The sequence below is a fragment of the Carlito syrichta genome, unplaced genomic scaffold, assembly GCF_000164805.1.
Source record: "Carlito syrichta isolate Samal-C Ts95f unplaced genomic scaffold, Tarsius_syrichta-2.0.1 Scaffold288078, whole genome shotgun sequence".
Lineage (NCBI taxonomy): Eukaryota > Metazoa > Chordata > Mammalia > Primates > Tarsiidae > Carlito > Carlito syrichta.
Genome location: NW_007232174.1, coordinates 6,008 through 32,593, shown reverse-complemented (window position 1 = coordinate 32,593; position 26,586 = coordinate 6,008). Strand labels below are relative to the sequence as shown.

At 42.8% G+C, this 26,586-nt stretch overlaps 1 protein-coding gene across 1 annotated transcript; it reads right to left on the bottom strand.

Annotated features, from left to right (window-relative positions):
- On the bottom strand, window positions 1-25,973 carry LOC103255383 (interferon-induced, double-stranded RNA-activated protein kinase-like). The gene is made up of 10 exons (XM_008053337.2): window positions 25,948-25,973; window positions 19,024-19,170; window positions 16,449-16,511; window positions 14,183-14,305; window positions 9,885-10,154; window positions 9,075-9,255; window positions 4,917-5,045; window positions 2,066-2,167; window positions 1,532-1,585; window positions 1-1,453 (listed from the first exon to the last, which is right to left on the bottom strand). The coding sequence occupies exons 2-10, from the start codon at window positions 19,080-19,082 to the stop codon at window positions 1,325-1,327; spliced, it is 1,110 nt and encodes a 369-aa protein (XP_008051528.1). The 5' UTR covers window positions 19,083-19,170; window positions 25,948-25,973; the 3' UTR covers window positions 1-1,324.
- Window positions 25,974-26,586: the final 613 nt, after the last annotated feature.

Below are 26,586 nucleotides of genomic sequence, written 5' to 3'. Positions count from 1 at the left end.
ATATTGACTATAAAAAAAAAGAAAGAAAAACCTATGTCTTATTTGAAATTTGTCAAGCACTTGATCAATCAGTTGAAAAGTGGTTTTCAGGACTCAAGAGTGTGCCCTTCCACATCATCTTTGAACAACAGACTGGACAAGAAATTATTATTATTATTATTATTATATAATATATTGTAATATTATTATAATATTATTATTATTATTAATGTGGGAGGAAGAAAATGAGACATCGTTGCTTGAATAGTAAAACACCAGGTGAAAGACTTCAAATAAATTACTACTGCACATGTATCAATGAACTTGCAATTCATGTGGGTGACTGTGTCACACATTACCATGTTACAAAAACAGATATAATATTGTGATTTTGTCATAAATAAGTTCCTCGATGTCCAAAATTCCATTATAGGCCAAATATCAAAATAATTGGTTCCACCACTATACTATTTAATATGAACTGATTTATTTTTCACTAACGTGTAAAAAATTTCAGTCAAGTTGCTGGTAGATAAAGCATGAGATGTCTCTGAGAGTTAATATTACTCATTCCTTTCTTCTATTGTCTTATCACATTTGTTTGGATTCTTAAGCAAAATGATTTCGTTCTGCATTTTCTGGAAGTTTATATAAGTGGAATTGTTCTGTATATATTTTCCAAAACCTGTTTTTGTTAGCTTATCATTACATTCCTGAGAGGTATGTTGTGTTATGTTACTGCATTTGGCTGTAATTCATTCCTTTTCAATATTACATAGTACTCCAGTGGGTGAATATCGTTTTTTCACTCCATTCTCCTTTGGATGGGCATTCTGGATGTTTTCTCTTCTTTTGGCTATTATAAACAGGGTTTCTACGAACATTCTTGTGGGTATGTATGAAGGATGGAATTGATGGCTTTGCAGGTATACATGTCTTCAACTTCACTAGATAACACCAAATTGTTTTCCCAAATGGTTGTATATAACTTATCTTTCATGGTTACCATATTTCTCCACTGGCTTGTAGACTATTTAAGGCAGAGAAAGAGCTTATAGCTTTTGGCCTAGAAGCAGTAAACACTGAATAAATATATACTAATTGATTTATTCATTAACAGTATAAAGAAGAAATTTTGAGAGCTGTTTTCTATTTTTAGAATGAAGAAATGAACCAGGGAAAAGTCAAATATAGGAATGTTTTTGAAGCAAAAAGATAAAGACCATTCTGCAAATATAGTAAAAATTTAAGTGGAAAAATGAGAACACAGTAAATACTTATTGATATTCCCTAGTGGATTTTGGGTAATTAAGGAAAAGGTACATATCAGAAGCAAGATGCTTTTTCAGAAGGGACATGAGCATATCAACCTTGTCTCTGGGTTCTTCTTCCACAGAGCCAAGTATTCCAGTATTTTAGATGTGTTAGGTCGGTCCTCAGGTTTTGTTGAGAGCAATTTCTTTAAAAGACTTTTCTGTAATGATAGTGAGAATCAATACTAAGAAAAAAGACACTGAAATAAATAAAATTCTGATGATTATTAAGTGCTTACTTCTCTTCTAGCAAATGTATCTGAGAAGATGCCATTCTTTAGATCTTCGATAATCTGAAAAATAAATACATATACTTATTAGAACATTATTTTGTAAATGTTTGATTTTTTTGTAGAGACAAGGTCTTGCCATGTTGCCCAGGCTGATTTCAAGCTCCTGGACTCAAGCGATCCTCCCAGCTCGGCCTCCCAAAATGATGGGATTATAGGCATGAGCCACCATGCCCAGCCTTGTTCGTTTTTATAACCCTCGCAACTTTTAGCACGGTGTCTTACACAAAGCAATGGATCAGTAACATTTGACTGATTGACTCAGGAGTCTTAAGAGGTGTACACACTTTCCAGAGAAGATCTACGCTTTTGGTCCTTAACAAAATGGCTACCAAAACTTGAAAGAGAAAATTCACATTTCATTTGCAGTCAGATACTGATCTGTTCAAGTCCATCTTCACACAAGAATATTAACTACAGCAGCACTTTGAAAGTGATGACCAAGAATTTTTGTTGCTTAATTATTTCTTTAAGAGTATTTACCTCTGCTGCTTCCGAAAAAGTATCACACATGTGAAGAAGTTCAGCAAGAATCAGCCCCAAAGCATAGATGTCCACTTCCTTTCCATATTCTTTTGAAGAAATCTGAGAAGACAAAACACATTTACCTTTGTTACTTTCCTTACCTTCCAAACCCAATAAGGCTATTTGACTCAAACATATTTTTATCACACAGCAGTGTCTATTTATTAGCAAGATCTGTAGAGTCTGACAGCCCACATGCAAACATCTACCACTGAATAACTGAATCTTCTGTGCAATTAACCATCCACATGGAAATAATCTCAGCTATAAGATGGGATAAAATAGTATCAACCTCATAGTCTGACTGTGGGATTAAATGAGACGCAGAAGGTAAAGCAGTTAAAATAGTACCCAGTAGGTGATTCACATACACATGTCCATGGCATATTTGTTCATAATATTCCATAACTAGAAACAATTCAACTGTCCATCAACAGAAGAAAGGACAAATATTTTGTGGTATAGTCATGCAATGGACTACTTACTCAGCAATAACAAGGAATTATCTGCTGGTCCAAGTAACAACTAAAGGCTCTCTAGTAGACATGACTTTGAATGAAGAAATTAAATACAGAAGAATACACACCTATGTGGTTCTGTTCATATAAAGGTCAAGAATAGGAAGCACTAAGCTAAGGGGCCAACACGAGAGTGCTGGTTGTCTCTGGGCAGTGGGGAGAAAGGATTGATTGGAAAGGACCAGAGGGATTTTCTTAGTGAGAAAAATGTTCAAAAACTTCATAGGCCTGTAGGTCACACATTTGTCAAAATGAAAAAAATATCCACTTAAGATCTGTGTGTTCACTGATGTCTAAATTATTCCTCAACAAACTGTTTTCAAGTTGCAAAATTGTCTAAAATAAAGAAAAGCATCCAGGCACAATGGCTTATGCCTGTAATTCCAGCACTTTGGGAGGCGGAGGCAAGAAGATTGCCTGAGCCTAGGGTGAGACCTCAACTCTACGGTAAATCAAAAAATTATCCAGGCATGGAGGCACACGCCTATGGTTCCAGTTACTTGGAGGGCTGAGGCAGAAGGATTGCCTGAGCCCAATAGGCCGAGGCTGCAGTGGACGTGTTCATGCCACTGTACTCCAGCCTGGACGACAGAGTGAGATTCCAATCCAAATAAATAAATAAATAAATTGAAGAAAAGCCTACAACGAATGCTTTTTTAAAAATGTGGTGACCAACCATGTTGCCTATGGAAGCTGGATTGGATTTTTTAAAATGTGGTACATATACACAATGGAATATTATGCAGCCATAAAGAAAGAAACATATGGACTTCGCAGCAACTTGGATGGATTTGGAGTCAATCATACTCAGTGATCTATCACAGAAACAAAGAACAGAATACCACATGTTCTCATAAGCAAACCTTGAACAATTATAATACTACAAGAAAGCGCTTGGCAGTAGTGAGAAACTGTCAGGGGAGGGGGATGGAGTTGGCAATTGGAATTGCTAGGGGAGAGAGGGTGATACCTCATCAACAAGGGTACCTGCATAATCAACGCTTGTATACCTTACCCTAAATTGTACCCCACATCTTTATAATTTAAAAAAGTGTTGTGAAGGTGACAATGCAGGAAGGAAGAGATATTTAATAAAACGGAAGTTAAAAGAGAACCAGTAGCCTTCTATTGTGTTTACATTCACTTCCACTAAAACCTTAAATTATACTTTTATGCCAAATGGCCCTCAAAATGACCAGAAAATTATTACAATTTGGATGGATTTGGAGTCGATCAGACTCAGTGATCTATCACAGAAACAAAGAACAGAGTACCACATGTTCTCATAAGCGGACCTTGAACAATTATAAAACTATAAGAAAGTGATTGGCAGTAGTGGGAAACTGTCAGGGGAGGGGAGTGGGATTGGCAGTTGGAACTGCTAGAGGAGGGAGGACCAGATCTGGTGAATAGGGAGACTGTGGCACTGGGATCGTGCTGCTATTTGTCAAAAACTCAGTGCAGTGTGGGCAGTTACACTCATAAATCACCAATCATGAAATAGGCAAACGCACTGAAAGACTCTCAAAAAAAAAAATTCACTGAAGTTGAATGCAACAACACTAGCAGGTACACAAATGCCCATGGGTTCCTAGAACACTTACTTAGCAGGGCAAGTCTATACTACAAGGGGCTTGCCCTCCAAAAAACAATTCCAGGTTTTTTGGGGGTCCCCTCATATATAACTATATAGAGTTATGTCACAAATCAGTTCCTTGTAAAAGTGTATGCATGTATGTGTTTGTGTAAAAAGTGCCTGTGTGTGTATTTGTGTATATGTTTTTACGACTCGTGGAAAATTATCCAAAAGGACAAAGAACAAATTGATGAAAAGAAGAGGAGGAGGAAAGGTTATGGGGAATTTTCAATTCTTATTCTATATACTTCTGCACTGCTTAATTTTGTAAGAAGTGTCTGACCAGGCGTGGTGGCTCAAGTCTGTAATCCCAGCACTTTGGGAGGCCGAGGTGAGAGGATTGCCTGAGCCCACAGGTTTGAGAACAGCTTGGGCAACTTGGCAAGACCTCAACTCTACCATAAATCAAAAAATTAGCCAGACATGGTATTGCGCGCTTGTAGTAGTTCTGGCTACCTGGAAGGCTGAGGCAGAAGGATTGCCGGAGCCCAGGAGGTTGATGCTGGGGTGGTCGTGATTGTGCCACTGCACTCCAGCTTGGGAGATGGAGTGAGTCTCCAACTCAAACATACAAAAAAGGAAGAGTCTCCTATATCTATAATTTAAAAAGTAAAAGAATTAAAATATATAAAGACAGAAAAGAAAGGGACCTTACCTGTTCTGGGCTCATGTATCCCCTAGTTCCTGCATTACGTGTTCGCTTTCCATCATGTTTCAGGGATGTCACAAGTCCAAAGTCTCCAATCTTTATTTGTGCTTCATCTACTAAAAATATATTACTTGGCTAAAAAAGAAAACAATATTTAATGTATAAATACCTATTTGACATACTATTATTAAATGTCCAAATCATATTTGGCAAAGGCTATTTTTATATTTCCTTATAAGACCTTTATCCTCATGTAGGAAGCCCCTATCAGGGAAGTTAATATAATGGGTCTTTAAAATGTCAGCTGAAGGATGGAAGTTAGGGAGTTCCCCATCCCAAGACAGGGCAGAACGTCCACTTGAGGAAATGCTACAAATATGAGTCCCGGATCTGATAGGGATTGGGGGAGACACCTGAAAGGTCCCTTCTGATTTTGAGATGCCCTGAGTGGGTCCATTCCCAACAATACCACAGATCATCTCATGCAGAATTTCCCCTGAGGATCTTACTTGGGTCAAATTCTCCAGACCTCTGACAACTCCTTAACAAACACATCCCCTTCACCTTGAAAGACTACCATGTCCACTGGAAGTTGATGACTAGCTCTGAAATATTTATTTCATGCAGTTCTAAAATTTTATAATTGTTTTTAAAAGAACAGAATGAGAAGTGCTCAAGCCTATTCCACCACTTTGTAGCAGGTATTGACTAATAGTCTAAAGACCATAAAAACAGGAAGGCAGTTGATGTAGAAATTGGTATTTTGCCATTCTTAAAAAGGTTAGACTTTCAATACAATCTTAAGCTACACACACAGAGAGAGACCCTTTGAAATAACACACTTATGAGGGGGTCTGTAAAAGAAACTGTGAGGGAAGAGACCCTAAGCCCAGAGAAGGCTGAAGGAGGAGCCTTCAAGAAGCCAGTCTGAGATGGTCCATGCAGAAATGGGTAGATAATTAAATCAGAACTTGATGAATATACTGGGACGATACCCAGAGAAACTCAAAGTATTCCCAAAAAACATGTTTATTGCAGCACTATTCACAATAGCAAAAACATGGAACCACCCGTGCTGCCCATCAAAACTGGACTGGCTAAAAAAATGTGGTACATAGACACAACGGAATATTACGCAGACATAAAGAAGGACAAACATAGGAACTTCACAGCAACTTGGATGGATTTAGAGTCTATCATACTTAGTGATCTATTATAGAAACAAAGAACAGAGTACCACATGTTATCACTCATAAGTAGACCACGAACATTTACCATAATACTATAAAAAAAAGATTGGCAGTGGCAGGATACTGCCAGGGTGGTGGGGGACACAGCAGCAATCAGGGTACATGATCTCAAACCAGGTAAAGTGAGGACCAAAGGGAGGCCCAAACTTTACCTGTACAATGTCCACTTGTATACCTAATCCTAAATTGTATCCTACATCATTTAAAAAAATTGTATAAAAGGTCTTTAAAGGAATCATTGAGATAAGAAAAAGGAAGTTTAAAATATAAATATTGAAAATAAACAAACTAAAAAGAATTCAGTGAACAGTTACACTGGAACCTAATGCCAATAAATGCCAATAATACAGATGGAAGGCTGTGATCTATGAGGGGTGAATGTGAGAGAAAATGCTCCGATGCCATGTTCAAGTTACATCGAAGACACACATTGGATTTGCAAGGGAAACCGCTGGTCCGGTGTGAGGCTGTCACCTGACTCTGAGAAACAGGATGTTCCATGTATGATGCTTGGTAAATATCTACACTGGATGAGACTATCTCATAAACATATCAGATCACTTTTTATAGTTCACTACAAAGAAAAACAATAATGCCACATATTGTCTGATAGGCTACAGTATGGTTAGACAAAATGTAGGGTTATAGAGCATGAAAAACTTTATATAGGAGACAAAGGAACAAGGGCAGATGCTCAGGTTGAGACTGATCAAAGAGCCTGGGCCTATGAGGAGATGAGATCTTCTAGAGAGAAGTCGCCTCGGACAGGAATTCCTCATTCCAGAAACCTCTGTGTCCCTCACCAGCACCTAAGGTCTCATTCTTAAGAGTCCAACAGTCCTAAACACTTGGAGAATTTTATAAGAGGGGCTGTGTTGCGTAAAGACCTCTTTCTGCAAAGTCACCTACAGCTGTTCATTTGCAAAGCATAACCCAAAAGTGTCAGCCTTCATTTGTGTCTTCTCTCAGAGGAGAGAAATAAGCAACTGTGGCAGTGAGAACTAGAAGAGTTATAGAAGATGCAAAAACTCGGGGTTAAAGTCTGACTTTTGAGCAACTGCAACCTGGGCAAAAGTTCCCTTCAAACCAACATAAGAGCAGATCAGTCCATAACACAGGGCACAGACAGTGCAGGGTACAGGAGGGAACCAGTCGACTTCCTTCATTCACTCTTTGAGGGCCAGCAAGTGTTTTTTTTGTTGTTGTTGTTGCTTTGCTTTCTGAGTTGGAGTCTCACTCTGTCACCCAGGCTGGAATGCAGTGGCACCCTTAAGGCCACTGCTGCCTCGACCTGCTGGGCTCAGGCGATCCTTCCACCTCAGCCTTCCAAGTAGCTGGAAATACAAGCACATGCAACCATGCCAGGCTAATTTTTTTATTTATTGTAGAGATGAGGTCTTGCCAAGTTGCCCAGGTTGGTCTCAAACCTGGGGACTCAGGCAATCCTCTCAGCTCAGTCTCTCAAAGTGCTGGGATTATAGGCGTGAGCCACCAGAGGGCCAGCAAGTTAACACCTACACTTCTACATTTACTTGCAAAGTGTTATGTATGTAAACAATTGTGCTTAGTTTGCTATTTAACTACATGTGAAGGTATAGCCACTCTACATTTATCCTTTTGAACACTGTCCTGATGACGTTCCAACATCAAAGAACACCTTCAGATATAAAGAGAGAGATGGGAACCAGGCGGACTTGAACACCAACACATCAGAGGTCCAGCCCCTGGGCAGACCCAAGAAGCAATACCTTGTAAGGGCCACTAATTCCTACCTAGGCCCAACAGACAACCCTATGCATGGACACATCCTTTTCTGAAGGAGCTCTGTGCTTCACTCTGTGTTCCTGGCTGTGTTAGAGAGGAGGAGTAAGCAGAGGACCAAGAGGCACATAGAGAAGGTGCCCCTGCCCAGGACAGAAGAAGACAGGTCCAGGGTGAGCAGGAAAAACTAAATACAGGCTCTGGGGGCCCAGGGGACAGGCAGAAGAGCACCCTGTCAGAGAAGAGCAGGAGGCCAAGTCCAGGGGTAGCACTGGGCACGGCCAGCGTGGGAAGGAAGTAGGCACATCACAGGGAACAGGACAGGAGAAGCTGCGGAAGGCTTATGTCCCATTCTTTTTTAACTTTGATGAGAAGGAAAAATTGGAAAACTGCTTGACCAGACCAGGAAAGCCCGAGGAAAGCAAAAATAGGAAGGAGTGATACATGGTTCAAGTTCTGGATGATTGTAGTTCCCATATCATGCGGCTGAAATGTATAACCAAGAAAATATTAGACTCTGAGGCCAGGAGCTGTGGTTTACACCTGCAAACCCAGCGCTTAGGGTGGCCAAGTCAGGAGGATGGTTTGAGGCTCAGGAATTCAAAATCAGCCTGGACAACATAATTAAGCCCCATCTCAAACAAAAACAAGAAAAGAAAACACTAGACTCTGGACCCACTTGCTGTGAGTGTCCTAAAAAGTATTGACTGAGAGATTAGGGAACCTTGTTCCCAAAGCCACAGGCAACAAACCAAGTCCCTTCTGCCTCTCAACTAAGCCTGAGTAGCAGCAGAGGAAGGGACAGAGCAGCCATTGGCTGTGCCCGCCACAATCATTAACTGCATAGAAAGATCCATTATGTGAAAGCTATTAGTGTTTACCATGACTGGGGTGTGACTATCAGCCAAACAGACCAGAAGTGGATGAGCCTTCCTGCAGGGCTCATTGTCAGAGGAAGGTCACAAGCCCTGGGGAATCTTCCGAGTGGTTCTGTGGGATGGTATTTGGGGAAAGTTGTAGACCCATCCTAACCTCCGAGGATCAGAGGTATCATTTCCTCATAATTATGAATCACAATTCTAAAACTAGGGAGGACAGATTTTAAAATCACCAAATGACATTTATCAACTAACAGAAGGCAGCTTCCATTTACCTTAAGATCTCTATGAATTAAGTTTTTTGAATGTATGTAATCCACTCCTTTGACTATCTGTTCAAAGATTTCTAGAGCCAAAGCTTTTTCTGGTGTCTTGCCTCTTCTATCATGGATCCATTGCTCCAATGTCCCTCTATCACAGAATTCCATTTGGATGAAAAGGCATCTCGTCTGTGATCTGGATATAAAATTTGGGATATATTAAAAGTAACAATTAAGACACATTTATGAAAACTACATTTCCTTAAAAAAATTATGGCTCATCTTCTTAAAAACCCCCAAACATGTCTCAAAACAAATCTGAATCCACTAAGTTAATTTGAATCAAAATATAAACCATTTTTTATTTAAATCATAATATTCCAGATGTCCAGAGCTTTAATTCTTTAGTTAGTTTATAAAGTATGAGACTACCTATTCTCTTGTTTTGTTTTTTTTTTAATCAGAGTCTTACTCTGTCACCCGGGCTGAAGTGCAGTGACATGATCGGGGCTACCACAGCCTCGACCTCTTGGGCTCAGGCCATCCTTTCGCCTCAGCCCCCTGAGTAGCTGGGGTTACAGGCATGTACCACTATGCCTGGCTAATTTTACTTTTTATTAGAGATGAGCTTTTACTTTGTGGTCTGTGCTGGTCTCAAACTCCTGGGCTCAAGCAAGCCTCTCACCTCAGCCTCCCAAAGTGCTGGGGTTACAGGTGTGAGCCACTGTGCCCAGCCATATTTCCTATTTTTTAATGACCTAAGTTGGCCTTGATATTTATTTATATTATTTGTTTCTTTCATATTATTTATTTATTTTTACTTACCTTGATTCGTTGATACTGTTGTCAGTAAAGATATCACTGTTCTCAGAATTGTCATCACTGTTCTCAGAATTGTCATCACTGCCCTTAGAATGGTAATCACTGCTCTCAGAATGGTAATCACTGCTCTCAGTGTGGTAATCACTGCTCTCAGGATCATCATCACTGCTCTCGGAATCTGGATAGTAATCAGTTCCTTCCCAACAAGTATGGTAGCGAACGATGTTCACATGGCTGAGCTGTGCCAGTGCTTTCACCTCTCGTTTCACCTTCCTAGTTAGAGGAACAGGGAACAAGGAAGTGTCGGTCAACAGCCACAGAACCCTTCCGGGGACAGGAGACAGCAATCTGCATTCCCCGATGACATAGTTGGTGGTTCCCACCTGCATTTTAGAATGACAGCCAGGAGACACAAAAGGAAGGCGTGAACACGAGAGAACGCACAGCTGCCGTCACTCTCCACAAAAAGGAATAAGCAGTGACTTGAAAAACGCCCAACATCAGACCATTTAGCCATCATCTGTAAGATGTGGTGAAGGCAGGTATATGAAAATCCAATTGAAGCCAGGCTCGGTGGCTCAGCCTGTAATCCCGCGCCTTTGGCAGGCTGAGGTGAGTGAATTGCCTGAGCCCGCGGGTTCGAGACCCGTCTGGGCAACTTGGTGAGACCTCATCTCTACAATGAATCAAAAAATCAGCCAGGCGTGGTAGCGTGCGCCTGTTGTTCCAGCTACTTGGAAGGCTGAGGTGGACAGATCGCCGGAACCCGGTGGATCGAGGCTGCGGTGCCGGGAGCAGCCACTGCACTCCAGTCTGGGTGACAGAGTGAGACTCCAACTCAAAAGAAAAAAAAAAAAAAGAAAATCCAATTGAATTAAATTGCTTCCTCTATAAATAAATAAATGAGTCTTCAAAAATAAATAAGTGAAAATAAAAATCATTTCTAGTAATCTTTGAAGTGTCAGTGATGCAATTTTTAATAGTTCAATCGTACACTCTGTTTTATTTAGACTTGAGTTAACATCTTTGGATTTCTCAAACAAACCCCAGACAGGCAGCAGGATTGGGGAACCCAGGAAGCAGGAAGAATGAAACTTAAGGATTTTCAGTGTGAGGCAAAAATACACAAAGAATAATTTATGCCCAGAAACTGACACAGTGGGAGCCTTATAGGAATGTGTTGTCAGATCTAAGACAATTTCATGTTAAAGGCAGTAAGTAAATTTGAGATTGCAGAAAAGGGAAAAGAGATGCAAACATTTTACAATTTTATTTTTTAAATTGAAAGTTCTAAACTATATGACTTAAAATTTGTAAAAATTAAAGTTATGGATACTTCGACAATCATAAAACAATCCGTTATTATTTTGGATGTTTTTGTTTTTGTTTCGAATTGGGGGTCTTACTCTGTTGCCCAGGTTAGAGTGCAGTGGCACAATCATGGCTTACCACAACATATACTGCCTAGGCTCAGGAGATCTTTCTGCCTCAGCCTCCTGAGTAGCTAAAACAATGGGTACTCACCTCCATGGCCAGATAATTTGTTTTTATTTTTAGTAGAGACAAGGTCTCACTATATTGCCCAGACTGGTCTCAAACTCCTTATAACTTTCATTTGTAATGGCTGCAAGACAGCTATTGATCAGTGAAGAGAAGAAAGCATATTAAATCATTGCTTTATTGCTGGTTATTTTGTTTGTTCTAATATTTCACTGCTATAAATTATGACATTTATGTCTTCTCATATATAGATCCATAACTTGGATAATATTCTTAGAAAAGGTTCCTAAACAGGAAATCCTTGGGACAAAGTACATAAACATTTTTATGGCTCCATATTAATATTTCCAAGTATATTTTTAAACATATTGTACCAATTTATAAGTCACTAAAGAAGTCCAAGATACTGCACCTTAATCAACATTATTATATTTTTTTTTAGATAGAATCTTACTCTGTTGCCCAGGCTAGAGTGCAGTGGTGCGATCATAGCACACTGAAGTCTCCATCTCCTGGGCTCAAGTAATCCTCCTGCTTCAGTTTCCCAAGTGACTGACCTGCCAAACCATGCCCAGTTGATATATATATATATATATATATTTTTTTTTTTTTTTTTTATAATCAATATTTTTTATTATGATGTTGTAGGGTACAGTTAAGGGTTAGGTATACAAATACGTTTCACCAGTTAATTTTTTTTTTTTAATTTTTTTAAAGGCATGATTTCATTATGTTGCACAGCCTGGGCTCGAGCACTTGGCTCTAGTGATCTTCCTTCCTTAGGCTCCCAAGTATCTGAGATATTATTACCATTTACAAAAATCAATTTTATTGTTATTTTTTTCTTTTACAAACTGTTGGGTCGCGGGTAGCCTTTCAATAGATCACAGTAAAGGAACAGCTGTCCTGTACCATTTCCTTCCATTTGAAATTGCTATCTAATGGGGGGAACAATTGTACTTCATTCCTGTTAAGTAAAACGACAAAGAAGGAAAAAGTCTTGTGTTGATGCCACATAGGTAGGAGGGTCTCTCACACAAGGCATCTCTCACCTGTCCCTGGGGCAGGAAGCACGATTGTGTGCCTGGGAGGAAGAACATCTGGCCCTCCGAGCCTGCTTCTCCTTTGCTCTCACCCCTTCCTTAGCCCAGGTCACTTTCCATCTCCTTTTCTAGTCTCTGAAGGATCCATCTGGTGAGCTACATATGGTGACAATGGCCAGAGGACAGCAAGCAAGACTGGGGAGCTGGTAAACCTGTGACAGAAGACCTCCCTTCTGTGATTTCCTTCCTGAAGGACTTCTAATCCCAGCGCAGAGGGGTTCTAAGTCTCCACTTTCTACATGGGAGATGGTGTCCAAAGACGGTCATGCTCAGTTCTTTCCCTCCTCACACCACACACCCACGCCTCAAAATTCCAATAGTAGAGTCTATCTGCCTTCCCCTTGCATCTGAATGGGCTTTAGTGACCTTTGTTAACTAATATAACATGGTGGAGGTGATATTCTGGAACCTCTCAGACTAGGCCCACAGAAACCTTGCCATTCCCTCCTGGTCTCTTGGATGACTGTTTGTGGGGACAATCCTTCTTGAAACCCAGATGCTAAGTTGTGAGAAGCCCAGGCCACATGGAGAAGCCGTGTGGAAGTGCTCCGGTTGGGGGTCCCAGCAGGACTTGCAGTCCACAGCCAGCATCAACTGCTAGCCAGCTTGGCCATCCACCCTCATCAGGCTTTCAGATGATTCCTGACTGCAGACACCTGGGAGTCCTAAGTGAGAAGTGCCCAGATGAGCACAGTTAACTCACAGGGCCATGGGCGATAACAATGAATTGCTGTTTTTAAGCCACTACATTTTGGAGCAGTGTACGAGGGGGGACCCCAAAAGACATGGAATTATCTTTTTGGAGGATGGGTCCCTTATAGTACAAGCTTTCTCCACTAGGCAAGTGTTCTAGGAATCCATCGCATCTGTGTGCCTGCTAGCATTGTTGTGAGAGGTTCTGTTTGGAATCACTAAATTTTTTAGAGATTCAACCTGTTTGGTGATTTCACAATGGGTGATTTACGAGTGCACCTGCTCACACCATGCTGCGTGTTCAGTAGTTTTTGACCAAAACATCAGGATCCCGTACCCTACCTGCCCTATTCACCTAATCTCGCCCCCAAGTGACTTTTTTTCTTTTCTCTGGATGAAAAAATCCTCAACACACACACACACACACACACACACACACACACACACACACACGCATTTTCCCAAAGTGGAAAGAGGTAAAACAAAAAACAGCAGAAGCAGTAAAAGGCATCAAAATTGTTGAGCTCAAAACTGTTAAGGGTTTCGATAGGTGTATTGCATCGAACGGAGAGTACTTTGAAGTGAAATGAAGTTTAAATACACAGTTTTCTATAAATTCCAGGTCATCCCCCCGCCTTGTATTATGCACTGACAGACAACCAGGACAATTACCAACTAGCTTTGACCTGAGACATACCAGCTCCCATCTTTGGCTCTCAGTCTTTTTATCCGTAAAATAAGGAGGTGAGACTAGACTCTCTCAAAGGTCACCTTAAACCATGACTCTATAGCTTCAGTCTTCAAGACAGACTCAAGTAGATGATCAATGGTAGATCCATTTTTTATCAAAATAACCACAGTAAAGTGAGATCACTTCACAGTAAGCCAAGCTCCTCTCAGGGGAAAGGAGTAAATAACACACTGACAAAGAGACAAACATAAAAATGAACAGAGCAGGTTCACCACACCTTCATGTTCCAAAAAAATAAAACATGTATTACTTACTCGTTGTAATAGTTAACACGTTTAATAACGTAGGTCTTTCTGTCAATTCTGTGTTTTGCTTTAAAAATGTGGCCAAATCCACCTATGCCGATTGGTTCTATTTCTTCAAAATCGTTGGAAAACCTTAAAGATAAACACCACGGTTATTATGAGGTTCCATTTTTTTCCCTCTTTCTGCCATTTAACGTCACTTGAGAGATGAACTATATAAAAAACCCGATTCTCTCCTTCTGAATAAGAAAAGTCCACTGGGCAGAAACTCTTAATTCACAAAGAGTCGTCCCTTCCCCGCCCCTGGACTCACCCCCTCAGCCTTCCACATTGAGCCCAACATAACAGATCACCCCTGGGAGTCACAGTCGCCTCCTGGCTGTTCCAAAGGATAAAGGATCCCATCCTTAGCACAAGACATTCTAAAGCATCACCAAGTTGTGCTCCATAGCACGCACCACGCCCCATGGGAGAAACACGCATGTGCTCTGAACCTGGCAGGGTTTATAACTCTATTGGGCCCCACTTGCCGTCCTCAGGCCCTGTGGATGCTACTTCAAAGACATCGCTGGCATCTGCCCCCTTTACTCCGCCTTGATATCTTCACCCCAGTCCACGCTTCCCTTGTTAATCGCCTTCCACCTCTTCCCCTGCTCTGCTCCAACCCACAACCCATGCAGCAGCCAGAGGGGTGAAAATGGGGTCTGGTAGCATTTCTCTGCTGTGGAAACTCCCCAGTAGCCAACCTCTGCTTGCAGCGGAAGGATCGCCAGAGCCCAGCAGGTCGAGGCTGTGGTGGCCGGGAGCGGCCATTGCACTCCAGTCTGGGCGACAGTGAGACTCCAACTCAAAAAAAAAAAAGAAAAGCCAAGTGGCCCAGGAGGTGCCACTAGATGTGTACCCTGCCTCCCTAGGCAGCCTTGTCCCCCGGCGCTGAGCTCTGGCTCACTGTAGGCACAGACGCTCCTTCTGTCTGTTCTCAACACTCACATCCTATTTCTACCTCCATCCTCCTGCAGGCCCTTCCTTCCACCTCGCACACAGCCTTCTGGCCTCATCCTGGCGGCCTCTGCACAGGTGTGAGCTCAGAGAAGCCTTGCCTCATCCTCACTGGAAACCCAGAAACCCCGCTTCCGTTTCTCTCCCTTTCGGAGTTCTGACCATCGTCGACCCTGGCAGATTTTTTGGGTAACTGTTTCTTTAATGGCAGTCAACCCCATGAAACCCCATGAAACCCCATGAAACCCCATGAAACCCCATGAAACCCCATGAAACCCCATGAGGGCAGGAAATGCCTCTACCAGTTCCTGCTACAAACCCACTGTCCAGAACAGTGCTGGTTAGATGTGAAGTGCTTGAAGTGTATGCGTTGATTCTTTACTGTGTTTTAAACTTATATTCAGTGCTCCCCTGTTGCAAACAGGCCTTCTTTGTTTTAGAGATTTCACCGAAACCCAAATGTATTGTCTACAGCAAAGGAACGCTTTTTTCAAGTGAAATCTGGCCTGGAACTAGAAAACAAATGTGGATCATTCTCAATCCTGCAGAAGTGTTTTTTTGTTTGTTTGTTTGTTTTGTTTTGTTTTTGCTTGCTTTTTAATTGCTGGTTTAGGGGAGTATTTGTCTTTAATATTAAAAACTTCCTTGGCCGGGTTTGGTGGCTCAGCCCGTAATCCCAGCACTTTGGGAGGCAAAAGCAAGTGGATTGCCTGAGCCCGCGGGTTCAAGACCAGCCTGGGCAACTTGGCGAGACCTCATCTCTACAATAAATCAAAATTAGTTGGATGTGGTAGTGCGCACCATAGTTCTGGCTACTTGGAAGGCTGAGGCAGAAGGATCGCCTGAGCCTAGCAGGTGGAGGCTGTGGTGGCCGTGAGCATGCTGCTGCACTCCAGTCTGGGCAACAGAGTGAGACTCCAACTCAAAAAAAAAAAACAAAAAAACTTTCATAGATGTCAGAGAATCCACATAAATGTCAGCAAGATCCACACTCATCACACCCTCGTAGAATTTGTCTAAATCTTACTTCACAACAGACAAAGGTCCTTCTTGGGCTTGACTCTGCTACAACAATTAAGCTATTCAGGTAGGAATATAATTAAACCTTAAAACAGGCCCCTATGAAACTTCTGGGCAACCCCTCCAGATCCCCTCCCACTGTGGGAACTTTTCTGTTTTCTCAATGAATCCTGTTTTCAAAAACAAAAACCAAAAAACTTCTGCTGAATGAGCAAACATATTTTTAGATAAATTCTCTTTCAAAGTTCCATCTTACCTTTCGTCCACAGTATGTATTTTTTCTTTCCTCTCAGGAGGGACAAATGTAGGTGCCAAACATCTAAAAGTTAAGAGAATAATGTAAGACTCAGATAAAACTGAAATCACCAGCCTAGGCAGCATAACGAGACCTCAGCTCTACAAAAGAAATAAATTAACTGGGTGTGGTGGCAGATCCTGGTAGTCCCAGCCATTCTGGAGGCTGAGGTGGAAGGATCGCCTGAGCCCAGGAAGTCGAGGCTGTGGTGAGCCATGATCGCGCCACTGCACTCCAGCCTGGGCAACAGAGTGAGACCACAACTCACAAAACAAACAAAAACAAATTCCCTGGAACAACTGTCACTTGTTTAGGGTATGTTTCATGCCTTGCACTAGGTGTTTTGTATTTTTGGTCAACTAGGAATAACAGGGCAGCAAGTGTTACCCTGTCTTTTTATAAAACTATGCCCTAAAATTTCTCCTCCAATAATTCGTGCCCAGAGTCTTCAGTCCACCAGGACCCTGTCAATCAGGTGGGCTTCCAAGGCTGGCTCCCAACACTCCTCCAATAATTTGCATCTCCTCTCTGGTTCCTTTCATCACCTTAAAGCACTCATTGTGGACGTGCCACCAGCCTCTCCTTTCTTCCTCTAGGGTCACAGTTGCTGGAGGCACATTTCCCTGAACCCTCATTCTGGCTCTCTTTTTTTTTTTTTTTTTTTTTGAGTTAGTCTTTCTCTGTCACCCAGACTGGAGTGCAGTGGCACACTCCCCGTCACCGCAGCCTCGACCTGCTGGGCTCCAGCAATCCTCCCCCCTCAGCCTTCCAAGTAGTTGGAACTACAGGTATGTTCAGTTTTGATTTACTGTAGAGATGAGGTCTCGCCAAGTTGCCCAGGCTGGTCTCAAACCCGCAGGCTTAGGCAAGTCACTCGCCTAGGCCTCCCAAAGTGCTGGAATTACAGGCTGAGCCACTAACCTCTGGCTATTTCTTACTGTTTAGAAGCCACCTGCAATTGCCTTATCAGCAAACACATCCAAATGTTATCTTCCCTCTCATCCCTCAAGTCTTCCAAATCCTCGAGGCCATCAGGGCCACGATTCCTGGCTGTGTTCCATTAAATGGATTGATCTTCAGTTTCTCTTCCTGGACCTCCTCTTCAGGCTCTTACCCAGATAGAGGGACTTGGTTCCCTCCAGTGTCACCTACTCCTCCTTGACCGTCTTTCTCACACATTCTCCCCCACGCAGCCCCGTCTTCTCTCCATGTGGACACCCACACCAGGAGGCATCTTTCTCCCAGGTGTCTGTCTGCTGCTCAGAACACACGGGGCTCACATGTTCCTGTTACCATCTTTCCCTCAGTTCTGACTCTATTTACATCCTTGCCTTTTTCTTCCGTAAAGGAACCAAATCGGCACAATTGACGCGACATTTGAGTTCTTTTCTTTTACTCATATTATTTATTTTCACCCTTTTTACTTGCCTGTAAAATAATGCACTCTTCTTGAAAACACCTCTCTAAGCCCATGCCCTAATAAGCCACATCCAAAACAATGTCTTTAATTACTCCAGCAACACCCCCATAGCGCTTAATGTCTGCAGTGTAGTGTGTGCATACATTCAAAGCTTTGTTGTTGTTGTTTTTGAGTCAGGGTCTCACTCTGATGCCCAGGATGGAGTCCAGTGGCATGATCACAGCTCACCACAGCCTCGACCTCCTGGGCTCAGGCAATTGTCTCATCTCAGCCTCTTGAGTAGCTGGGACTACAGGCGCATGCCACCACACCCCACTAATTATTTTTAATTTCTTTGTAGAAACAAGGTCTTGCTATGTTGCCAAGGTTGGCCTTGAACTCCTGGGCTCAAACAGTCCTCCCGTCTAGACCACCCAAGGGGCTGCTTTACAGGCATGAGCCACCACACCCACGCAGATTTTTTTCTTCTCTTTCCTTATGTAACTGGTTGGTTGTTGTGAGAAACAATCTCTGTTCAGTTCCACTCTATCCTTCATCCTCCCTTCCGCACACCTTGGCTCACTGCTGATATTCTCGGTAACTCTCAAGTTCTAGTTCATCCATCCCACTCAGCAGTTTCCCCAAATCCTGGTGTCTTCACAGTCTAGAGCCACACCCATTCCTTCTGATATGTGATACTTGTTCATTTAAATCAAACTTGAAGGACAAACGCCTGGACAAACAGCTTCCTACTCTGACATGGGTGGACAGCCCTTCTATGCACATGGCAGAGAGGGTTCCACACAGCTGCTGCCGTCGCGACCTCCGTGATGGGAAGATGTCTGCATCCTTCAAGCAGGGGCACCCTGGTCTCTCAGGAGTCCCGCAGACTAAGCCATCCTGATATATCTCAGAAACAGAGGATGACCCTAGTTTGATCAAATATAGTGGATGGATCTCACAGTTTTAGCAACTTAGCATCTTAATAAAAATTTAAAAGTTCAATTGCTTATAAGTAATATAAAACATTTCAGAATGTACCAAAGGGACAAAAATTTCTGGAAAATTAGACATGAAAATAAGCCTACTTTATTGCTTAGATACAATGTCACACAAAAAAAGCCGATGACATCTCACCTTTCGGGCCCTTGTTCTGTTGAGTCACGTTGCTCAAAATTCTTGGCTAGTCCTGCCATCTGGATATCTGTGTTAATGATGCCCACTAATTCTCACGGGATGAACTTCTGAAGTCTCCGCTGTTGTCAGCAGCATAAGACCAAATGCCTACAAAGAAAAACAATCTTGTCCAGTATAAATTACTAAAAAGACATAACCTTTTTTCTAATAAAATTACTAAATGAGCAATTTGAAGAATAACTTAGATGTTATATATTTCCTTGTTTATATTACCTTGAGGAAAATGTGACATATATACCTCCCTCTACCAGAAAAAAACCCACAAGGATATTTTTTGTTTGTTTGGTTTTGTTTTGGAGTCTCACTCCTTTGCCCAGACTGGAATGCAGTGACACGCATGCTCACGGCCACCCCAGTGTCAACCTTCTGGGCTCCAGCGATCCCTCCCCCTCAGCCTTCCAAATAACCGGAACTACAGACGTGTGCTACCATGCCTGGTTATTTTTTATTTTATTGTAGAGACGGGATCTCGCCAAGTTGCCCAGGCTGGTCTTGAACCGGCGGGCTCAGGCAATCCACTCGCCTTGGTCTCCCAAAGTGCTGGGATTACAGGCTGAGCCACCAAGCCTGGCCTAGGATACATTTTAACACTAGAAAAGAAATCACCAATTTCTTCTCATGGTTTCATTTAAAAAAGAAAGTCTATTTCCTTGGTTTTCCTTGCAAAGTGCTATAACACCTTGTTACGTGGGGGAGTTTTGTGTACCCTCTCTAAATCTCAAAAAACAAGGCAACAGAATTAGTGTAGAGCTGAACCCTGGATCAGTTTAATGAAAAAGATGAGACTGGAAATGGTAGCTCACACTTGTAATCCGGGTCCTTTGGGTGTCCAATGTGGGAGGGTCACCTGAACCCAGAAGTTTAAGACCAGCCAACTTGGACAACACAGCGAGACCTCGTCTCTACAAAAAAATAAAAAAGAATAATCTGGGTATGATGGTGCATGCCTGTAGTCCCAGCTATTTGAGAGGCTGAGGTTGAAGGATTGCTTGAACCCAAGAGATTGAGATTGCAGTGAGTCATGATCGTTCCACTGCACTCCAGCCTGGATGATAGTGAGACTCTGACCCAAAATAAAACAAAACAAAAAACAGGTCAACACATATTAGCATAAAGCTGTGTCCTGGATCACAGCTTAATGAAAGGAGGACTCTAACAGTGTCACGCCTACCATTGTTATCTATACCCTCTTTTTTTTTTTTAATCTGACAAAATCTGATCCAAAGTTTTTCTACTTTATTAATCTTGCCGAAGAACTACCTTTTGGGTTTTTTTTAAAAATCTTCTTTATTATTTATTTGCTACTTTTAAATTAATTTTTGCCATTATATTTTTTTCTTCTGCTTTTTGACTCAATTTTTTTGTTAACTTTTCACTCAGTTCTAGGACTTCAATAATTATGTGTGCAATATGCTTGAATATTTTTCAGTTGTGACTAGAGGGATGATATCTTAAAATTCAAAAGCATCAAGTTAAGAAAAGCATCTTGAAAACTAAATTTTTTCAAAATTGTCAAAATCTGACACGGGTCTTCTATTGTTTAACATGTGATCTATTTCATGTCTCATGTTACAACCATTATCCACTATCTCTTGGTTTATCATGTTGCTGTGCATAGCATGAAACTTCTTTTATTTTTACACTTCTCATGTTTTCCTCCTGTCTAGATGCCTATAGAATTCTTTCTCCATCCCTGGAACTCAGTGTTGTTCTGGGTAGTTCTGTATATTCCTGCCTCTATTGACCTGTTCCAATCTGCAGTTAAATATTTTTTTATTTCAGAAACTTTTTATTTTTCTTTATTCTTTTTTCTTTCTTTTTTTTTCTTTTTTTTTTTGAGACAGCGTCTCACTCTGTCACCCAGGCTGGAGTGAAGGGATGATCATGGCAAACCGCATTCTCAAACCTCTTTTAGGCTCAGGTGATCCTTCCACCTCTGCCTCCCAAGTAGCTGGGACTACAGGTACGCACCACCGCATTTGAGTACATTTTTTGTTTTGTTTTGTTTTTGAGTTGGAGTCTCACTCTGTCACGCAGGCTGGAGTGAAGTGGCATGCTCACGGCCACCACATCCTTGACCTGCTGGACTCAGGTGATCCTTCCACTTCAGCCTTCCAAGTGGCTGGAACCACAGGCATGTGCTACCACACCTGGCTCAGTTTTTGATTTATTGTAGAGACAAGGTCTCGCCATGTTGCCCAGTCTGGTCCCAAACTCCTGAGCTCAGGCAATCCTCTCACCTCTGCCTCCCAAAGTTCTGGGATTACAGGCATGAACCACCATACCCGGTGCTAATTTTTTATGTTGTGTAGAGACAAGGTCTTGCTATGTTACCCAGGCTGTTCTTCAACTCCTGGGCTCAAGCAATCCTTCTGCCTTGGCCTCCCAAAATGCTAGGATTACAAGTGTGAGCCACTGGCTCAGTCATTTATCTCTTAAACATTTTCTACTGTAGTATCTTCAGTTTTTTTTTTCTACATTTACCCTGTTCTCATCATCAGGGATACCAGTTGCACATATATTGGTTCTCCATTACCTACTCTCCACACACAATTGGCTCTCTGTATCCATGGGTTCCGCATCCCTGCATTCAACCAATCGTGGATCAAAAATATTTGGAAAAGGTATTTTTTGAAGCATTTGTTGTACTTTGTCTTTGTACTTCCACATAAAGTGAATAAAAGCATTCCTATGCTAATTTAAAAATAAATTTTGGGGGAAATAGAATGGTTGCATGTGTACTGAAAATGTGAAAACTTTTTTCCCTGTCATGATTCCCTAAGCAATACAATATAATGACTATTTACATAGCATTTGCACTTTCTTAAATAGTATGAGTAACCTAGAGATGATTTAAATTACATTCATGTGCTACATAGTGACTTTTTTTTTTTTTCTGAGTTGGTGTCTCACTCTGTCGCCCAGACTGGAGTACAGTGGCCACTCCCAGCCACCGCAGCCTCGACCTGCTGGGCTCCGGCGATCCTTCCACCTCAGCCTTCCGAGTAGCCGGAATTACAGGCGTACGCTACCACGCCTGGCTGATTTTTTGATTTATTGTAGAGACGAAGTCTTGCTGCCCAGGCGGGTCTCGAACCCGTGGGCTCAGGCAATCCACTCACCTCAGCCTCCCAAAGGTGCGGGATTACAGGCTGAGCCACCAAGCCCGGCTAGTGACATTTTGATGAACCATGAATAGCATATACAACCGTGGTCCCAAAAGATTATAGTGGAGAATCCCTGTCACTTGGTGACATCAAAGCCACTGTCAAATCACAGCACAGCACATTATTCATGTGCTTGTGGTGCTGCTGGTGTAAACAAATCTGAGCTACCAGTCGTAGGAAAGAACTGCACATACAATTGTATACAGTGCATAATTCTTGATAATGATAGCAAACAACTGTGTTACTGGTTTCTATATTTACCTTCCTATACTTTTAATCATTATATCATATCATATTACTATCCATTTTTAAAAAAGGAAACTGTAAGACAGCCTCAGGCACATCTTCTAAGAGGTATTCCAGAAGGTGCTGTGATCATAGGAGATAACAGCTCCATGCTGTCTTTGCCCCTCAAGATTTCCCATGGGACAAAGTATGGAGGTAGAAGACAGCTTTATTGATGACCATGACCAAGTGTAGCAGGCCTGTGCTCATGTGTGTGTGTCTTCTTTTTTTTTTTTTTTTTGAGTTGGAGTCTCTGTTGCCCAGGCTGGAGTGCAGTGGCACGCTCCTGGCCACTGCAGCCTCAACCTGCTGGGCTCAGGCGATCCTTCCGCCTCAGCCTTCCAAGTAGCTGGAACTACAGGCATGCATCTCCACGCCTGGCTCATTTGTTGATTTATTGAAGAGACGAGGTCTCACCAAGTTTCCAGAGCTGATCTCAAACCCCTAGGTTCAGGCAATCCTCTCGCCTCCACCTCCCAAAGTGCTGGAATTATAGGTAAGTCCCGGCATGTGTCCTAGTTTTACGAAAAAAGTTTTAAAAGTGAAATAAATAAATCAGTAAAGAATGTTTTAAATAGAAAAAAGCTTACATAATAAGAACAGAAAGAAAATATTTTTGTTCAGCTGTACTGTGTTTTATATTGAAGAAAAATATTTTAAATGAAACTGTATAGCCTAAGCACACCTTGTTTGTAGCCTACAGTGGTGTAGCAGTGTCTGAGGCCATTACATTCACTCACCACTCTCTGGTTCACCTGAGCAACTTCCAGCCCTGCAAGCTCCGTGTGTGGTAAGTATCCTACACAGGTGACCCTCTCCTATCTCCTTATGCTGCCTTTGTACTGTACCTTTTCTGCATTTACCCATGTGTAGGTACATGAACACTCACCTGTGTGTCCCAACTGCCTGCCATACTCAGTGCAGCATGCTACTCAGTACAGTAACATGCTACACAGGTGTGCAGCTGTAGTAATAGTCTAGACCACAGAGCCCAGGTATGTAATAGACTCTATCATCTAGGTTCGCGAGGTGCACTCTATGATCTTCAAACAACTATGAAATCACCCAACAACACATTTCTCCGAATGTATCCTCCTGGTTAAGCAACACATAACTGTCTGCAGGAGGACGTGTGTGGGTGATACACACATACTGTGCCATTTTACATGAGGGCCTTGAGCATCCGGGGATTTGGGTGTCCACAGGAGTCTGGAATGCATTCCTGCAGGTACTGAGGAATGATGGAACATCATTCTCCCCACCAATCACTTCCGTTTCATTTTTGCTTTCCACGGCTGGGGAGACCCTCCTTTATACGACCCATCTCAGGCCCCAAACATTCAGAGACTTTCAGAAGATTCCTTTTGCTCTAATAAAATGCACAATAAAGCCAATTTCTCCGAGATTTTCTGTTTTTCTTGTCTTTTTTTTATTTTTAGAAAGCAGGATTTATTGAGAGGACAATAAATAAACCAGAGAGGGAGGGAACCCGATGGGGTTGTCCCAAAATTTTCTGTTTTCAGAACTCAACTGGCCAGTGAAAAAAGAAGTCCTTCTCCTTAGCTCTGCTCTGCTTCCACTGAGTGCCGAGGACAAGTCTGTCCACCTGTTTAAGAGGGTGTGAAGGCTGCAGGCAGATAATTAGAAAGTTGTACGTCAAGAAGAAGAAGATTGAGAAGATATATGATAAGTGAAGTTGATAAAGTCATGACGGATTTACCTGAATGAAAATAGATTCCACTATGAAATCCCAACAATCAGCCCTCTGAATTTTGCAGAAATCAATTTTAGGGTGACCGAATTACTATTGTGACTAGTACTTCGATGAACACTGGTGTGTGCATACATATCTGTTTAATTATCTACATCAGCCGGGCATGATGGCTCAAGCCTGTAATCCAAGCACTTTAGGGGGTCGAAGGAGGAGGATCACTTGAACCCAGGAGTTCAAGACGAGCCTAAGAAACATAGTGAGCCGGGCTCGGTGGCTCAGCCTGTAATCCCGCGCCTTTGGGAGGCTGAGGTGAGTGGATTGCCTGAGCCCGCGGGTTCGAGACCCACCTGGGCAGTGAGACCTCATCTCTACAATAAATCAAAAAATCAGCTGGGCATGGTAGCGCACGCCTGTAATTCCGGCTACTCGGAAGGCTGAGGCGGAAGGATCACCAGAGCCCAGCAGGTCGAGGCTGCGGTGGCCGGGAGCGGCCACTGCACTCCAGTCTGGGTGACAGAGTGAGACTCCAACGCAAAAAAAAAAAAGAAAAGAAAAAGAAACATAGTGATACCTCCTCTCTATCAAAAAGTTTTTTTAAAAAATTACCAAGAATGGTGGTATGCGCCTGTAGGCCCAGCTACTGGGGAGGCTGAGGCAGAAGGATTGCCTGACATAGGAGGTCGAGGCTGCAATGAGCTGTAATCGTGCCGCTGCACTTCAGCCTGGGCAACAGAGTGAGACTCCAAATCAAAAGGTAATAGTCCCTACTTACACATATTTGGGGTTGCTACCTAGAAGTGAGGCTGAATCCTGTGATATTTCTATGTTGAAGCTTTTGAGGAACCACCCAAGTGTCACCAGTCCTCAGTCCTTGTTGCGAGGCTGAGTGGCGTTTGAAACGGCTGCTTCTCCCCCTTTCTTAGCGGGGTCTTCTGGGACAGCCAGCAAGCAGTACTCACAAGCTACTGCCCTTCTGACTCCCTTCCCAGTGCTCCTTTCATCCTTTCTTCTAGAGAATGCTGTGTCTCAGGGTCCTGGGTCTTCCCCTTCTGTACCCTCACCCACCTCCCTGGTGATCACCTCCAAGTATGCGCCTTGACATTCCACCTGCACCATGGTGCTTCTCAAACTCAGCCTCCACCAGGGACTCTTTCCTGAACTCCGGAAGTTCTCTCCAACCTACTCTCTTGGCTCCACCCCTTCTGCTGCCTTTGACTGGTCTGCTCCTACTTACTGCAGATCTCAGTTCAAAGTACCAGACACTCTTTCATGGCTTTTGTCCCCTTCGTTAAAATGGCTTAATAGTTGGGATGGGGTGGCTCACAGGAATTTTGTCCATCTCACTAATGCCCAGAAATTACTTCAGCTGCAAATTACAAGCTGCAAATTTCCAAACTGCAAATTACAAGCTCCCAGTGGGCTGAGCCCCCATCTGGGCCCCCACAGGGTTTCACGGAGAGTATGCATCCAACGAGCACCTAATTACAAATGAGTAAACCACAGGTCAAGTGTTTTAGGTGTTCAGGTTGAAATAGCCAAACTGGGCCAGGCTTGGTGGCTCAGTCTGTAATCTCAGCACTTTGGGAGGCCGAGGCAAGTGGATTGCCTGAGTCCATGGGTTCGAGATCAGCCCAGGCAACTTAGCGAGACCTCGTCTCTACAATCAATCAAAAATTAGCCGGCCATGGTAGTGCGCACCTGCAGTTCCGGCTACTTGGAAGGCTGAGGCGGAAGGATGACCAGAGCCCAGCATGTCGAGGCTGCGGTGGCCGGGAGCATGCCACTGTACTCCAGTCTGGGCGACAGAGTGAGACTCCAACTCAAAAAAAAAGAAAGAAAGAAAGAAGCAAACCAAAGGGAAAGAGCACAATCTGTCCAAGCAGAGAGCCTGTCTGTTAGCTTAAACCTGGCGAGGTGATTTTAGTGACTCACACCTCTAATCCCAGCACTTTGGGAGGCTGAGGCAGGAGAATTGCTTGAGACCAAGAGTTTGAGACCAACCTGGGAAACACAGTGAGACCTAGTCTCTACAAAACATCAGGAAACAAAATCTGCTAGACGTGGTGGTGGGTTGCTCTGATTTCTGACACTGGGTGAAGCGCAGGATAAAGGCGGGATCTGCCCATGCAGGTATCAGGGACAGGTGCTCTTCAGGAAGAAACAAGGCAAAGAAAGGCCAGAATCCGGAGGGGCTTGACTGTACCCAGAAACAACAAGGAGGCCTATGAAGCCACAGTGGAAGGCAAAGGGCCCTGGCTGTGGTCTCTAGTATGTTTCACAGGGTTCTGATAAGACCGGGAGCCACAGGGAAGGTCACAGCAGGGGAGGGTCCGGTTA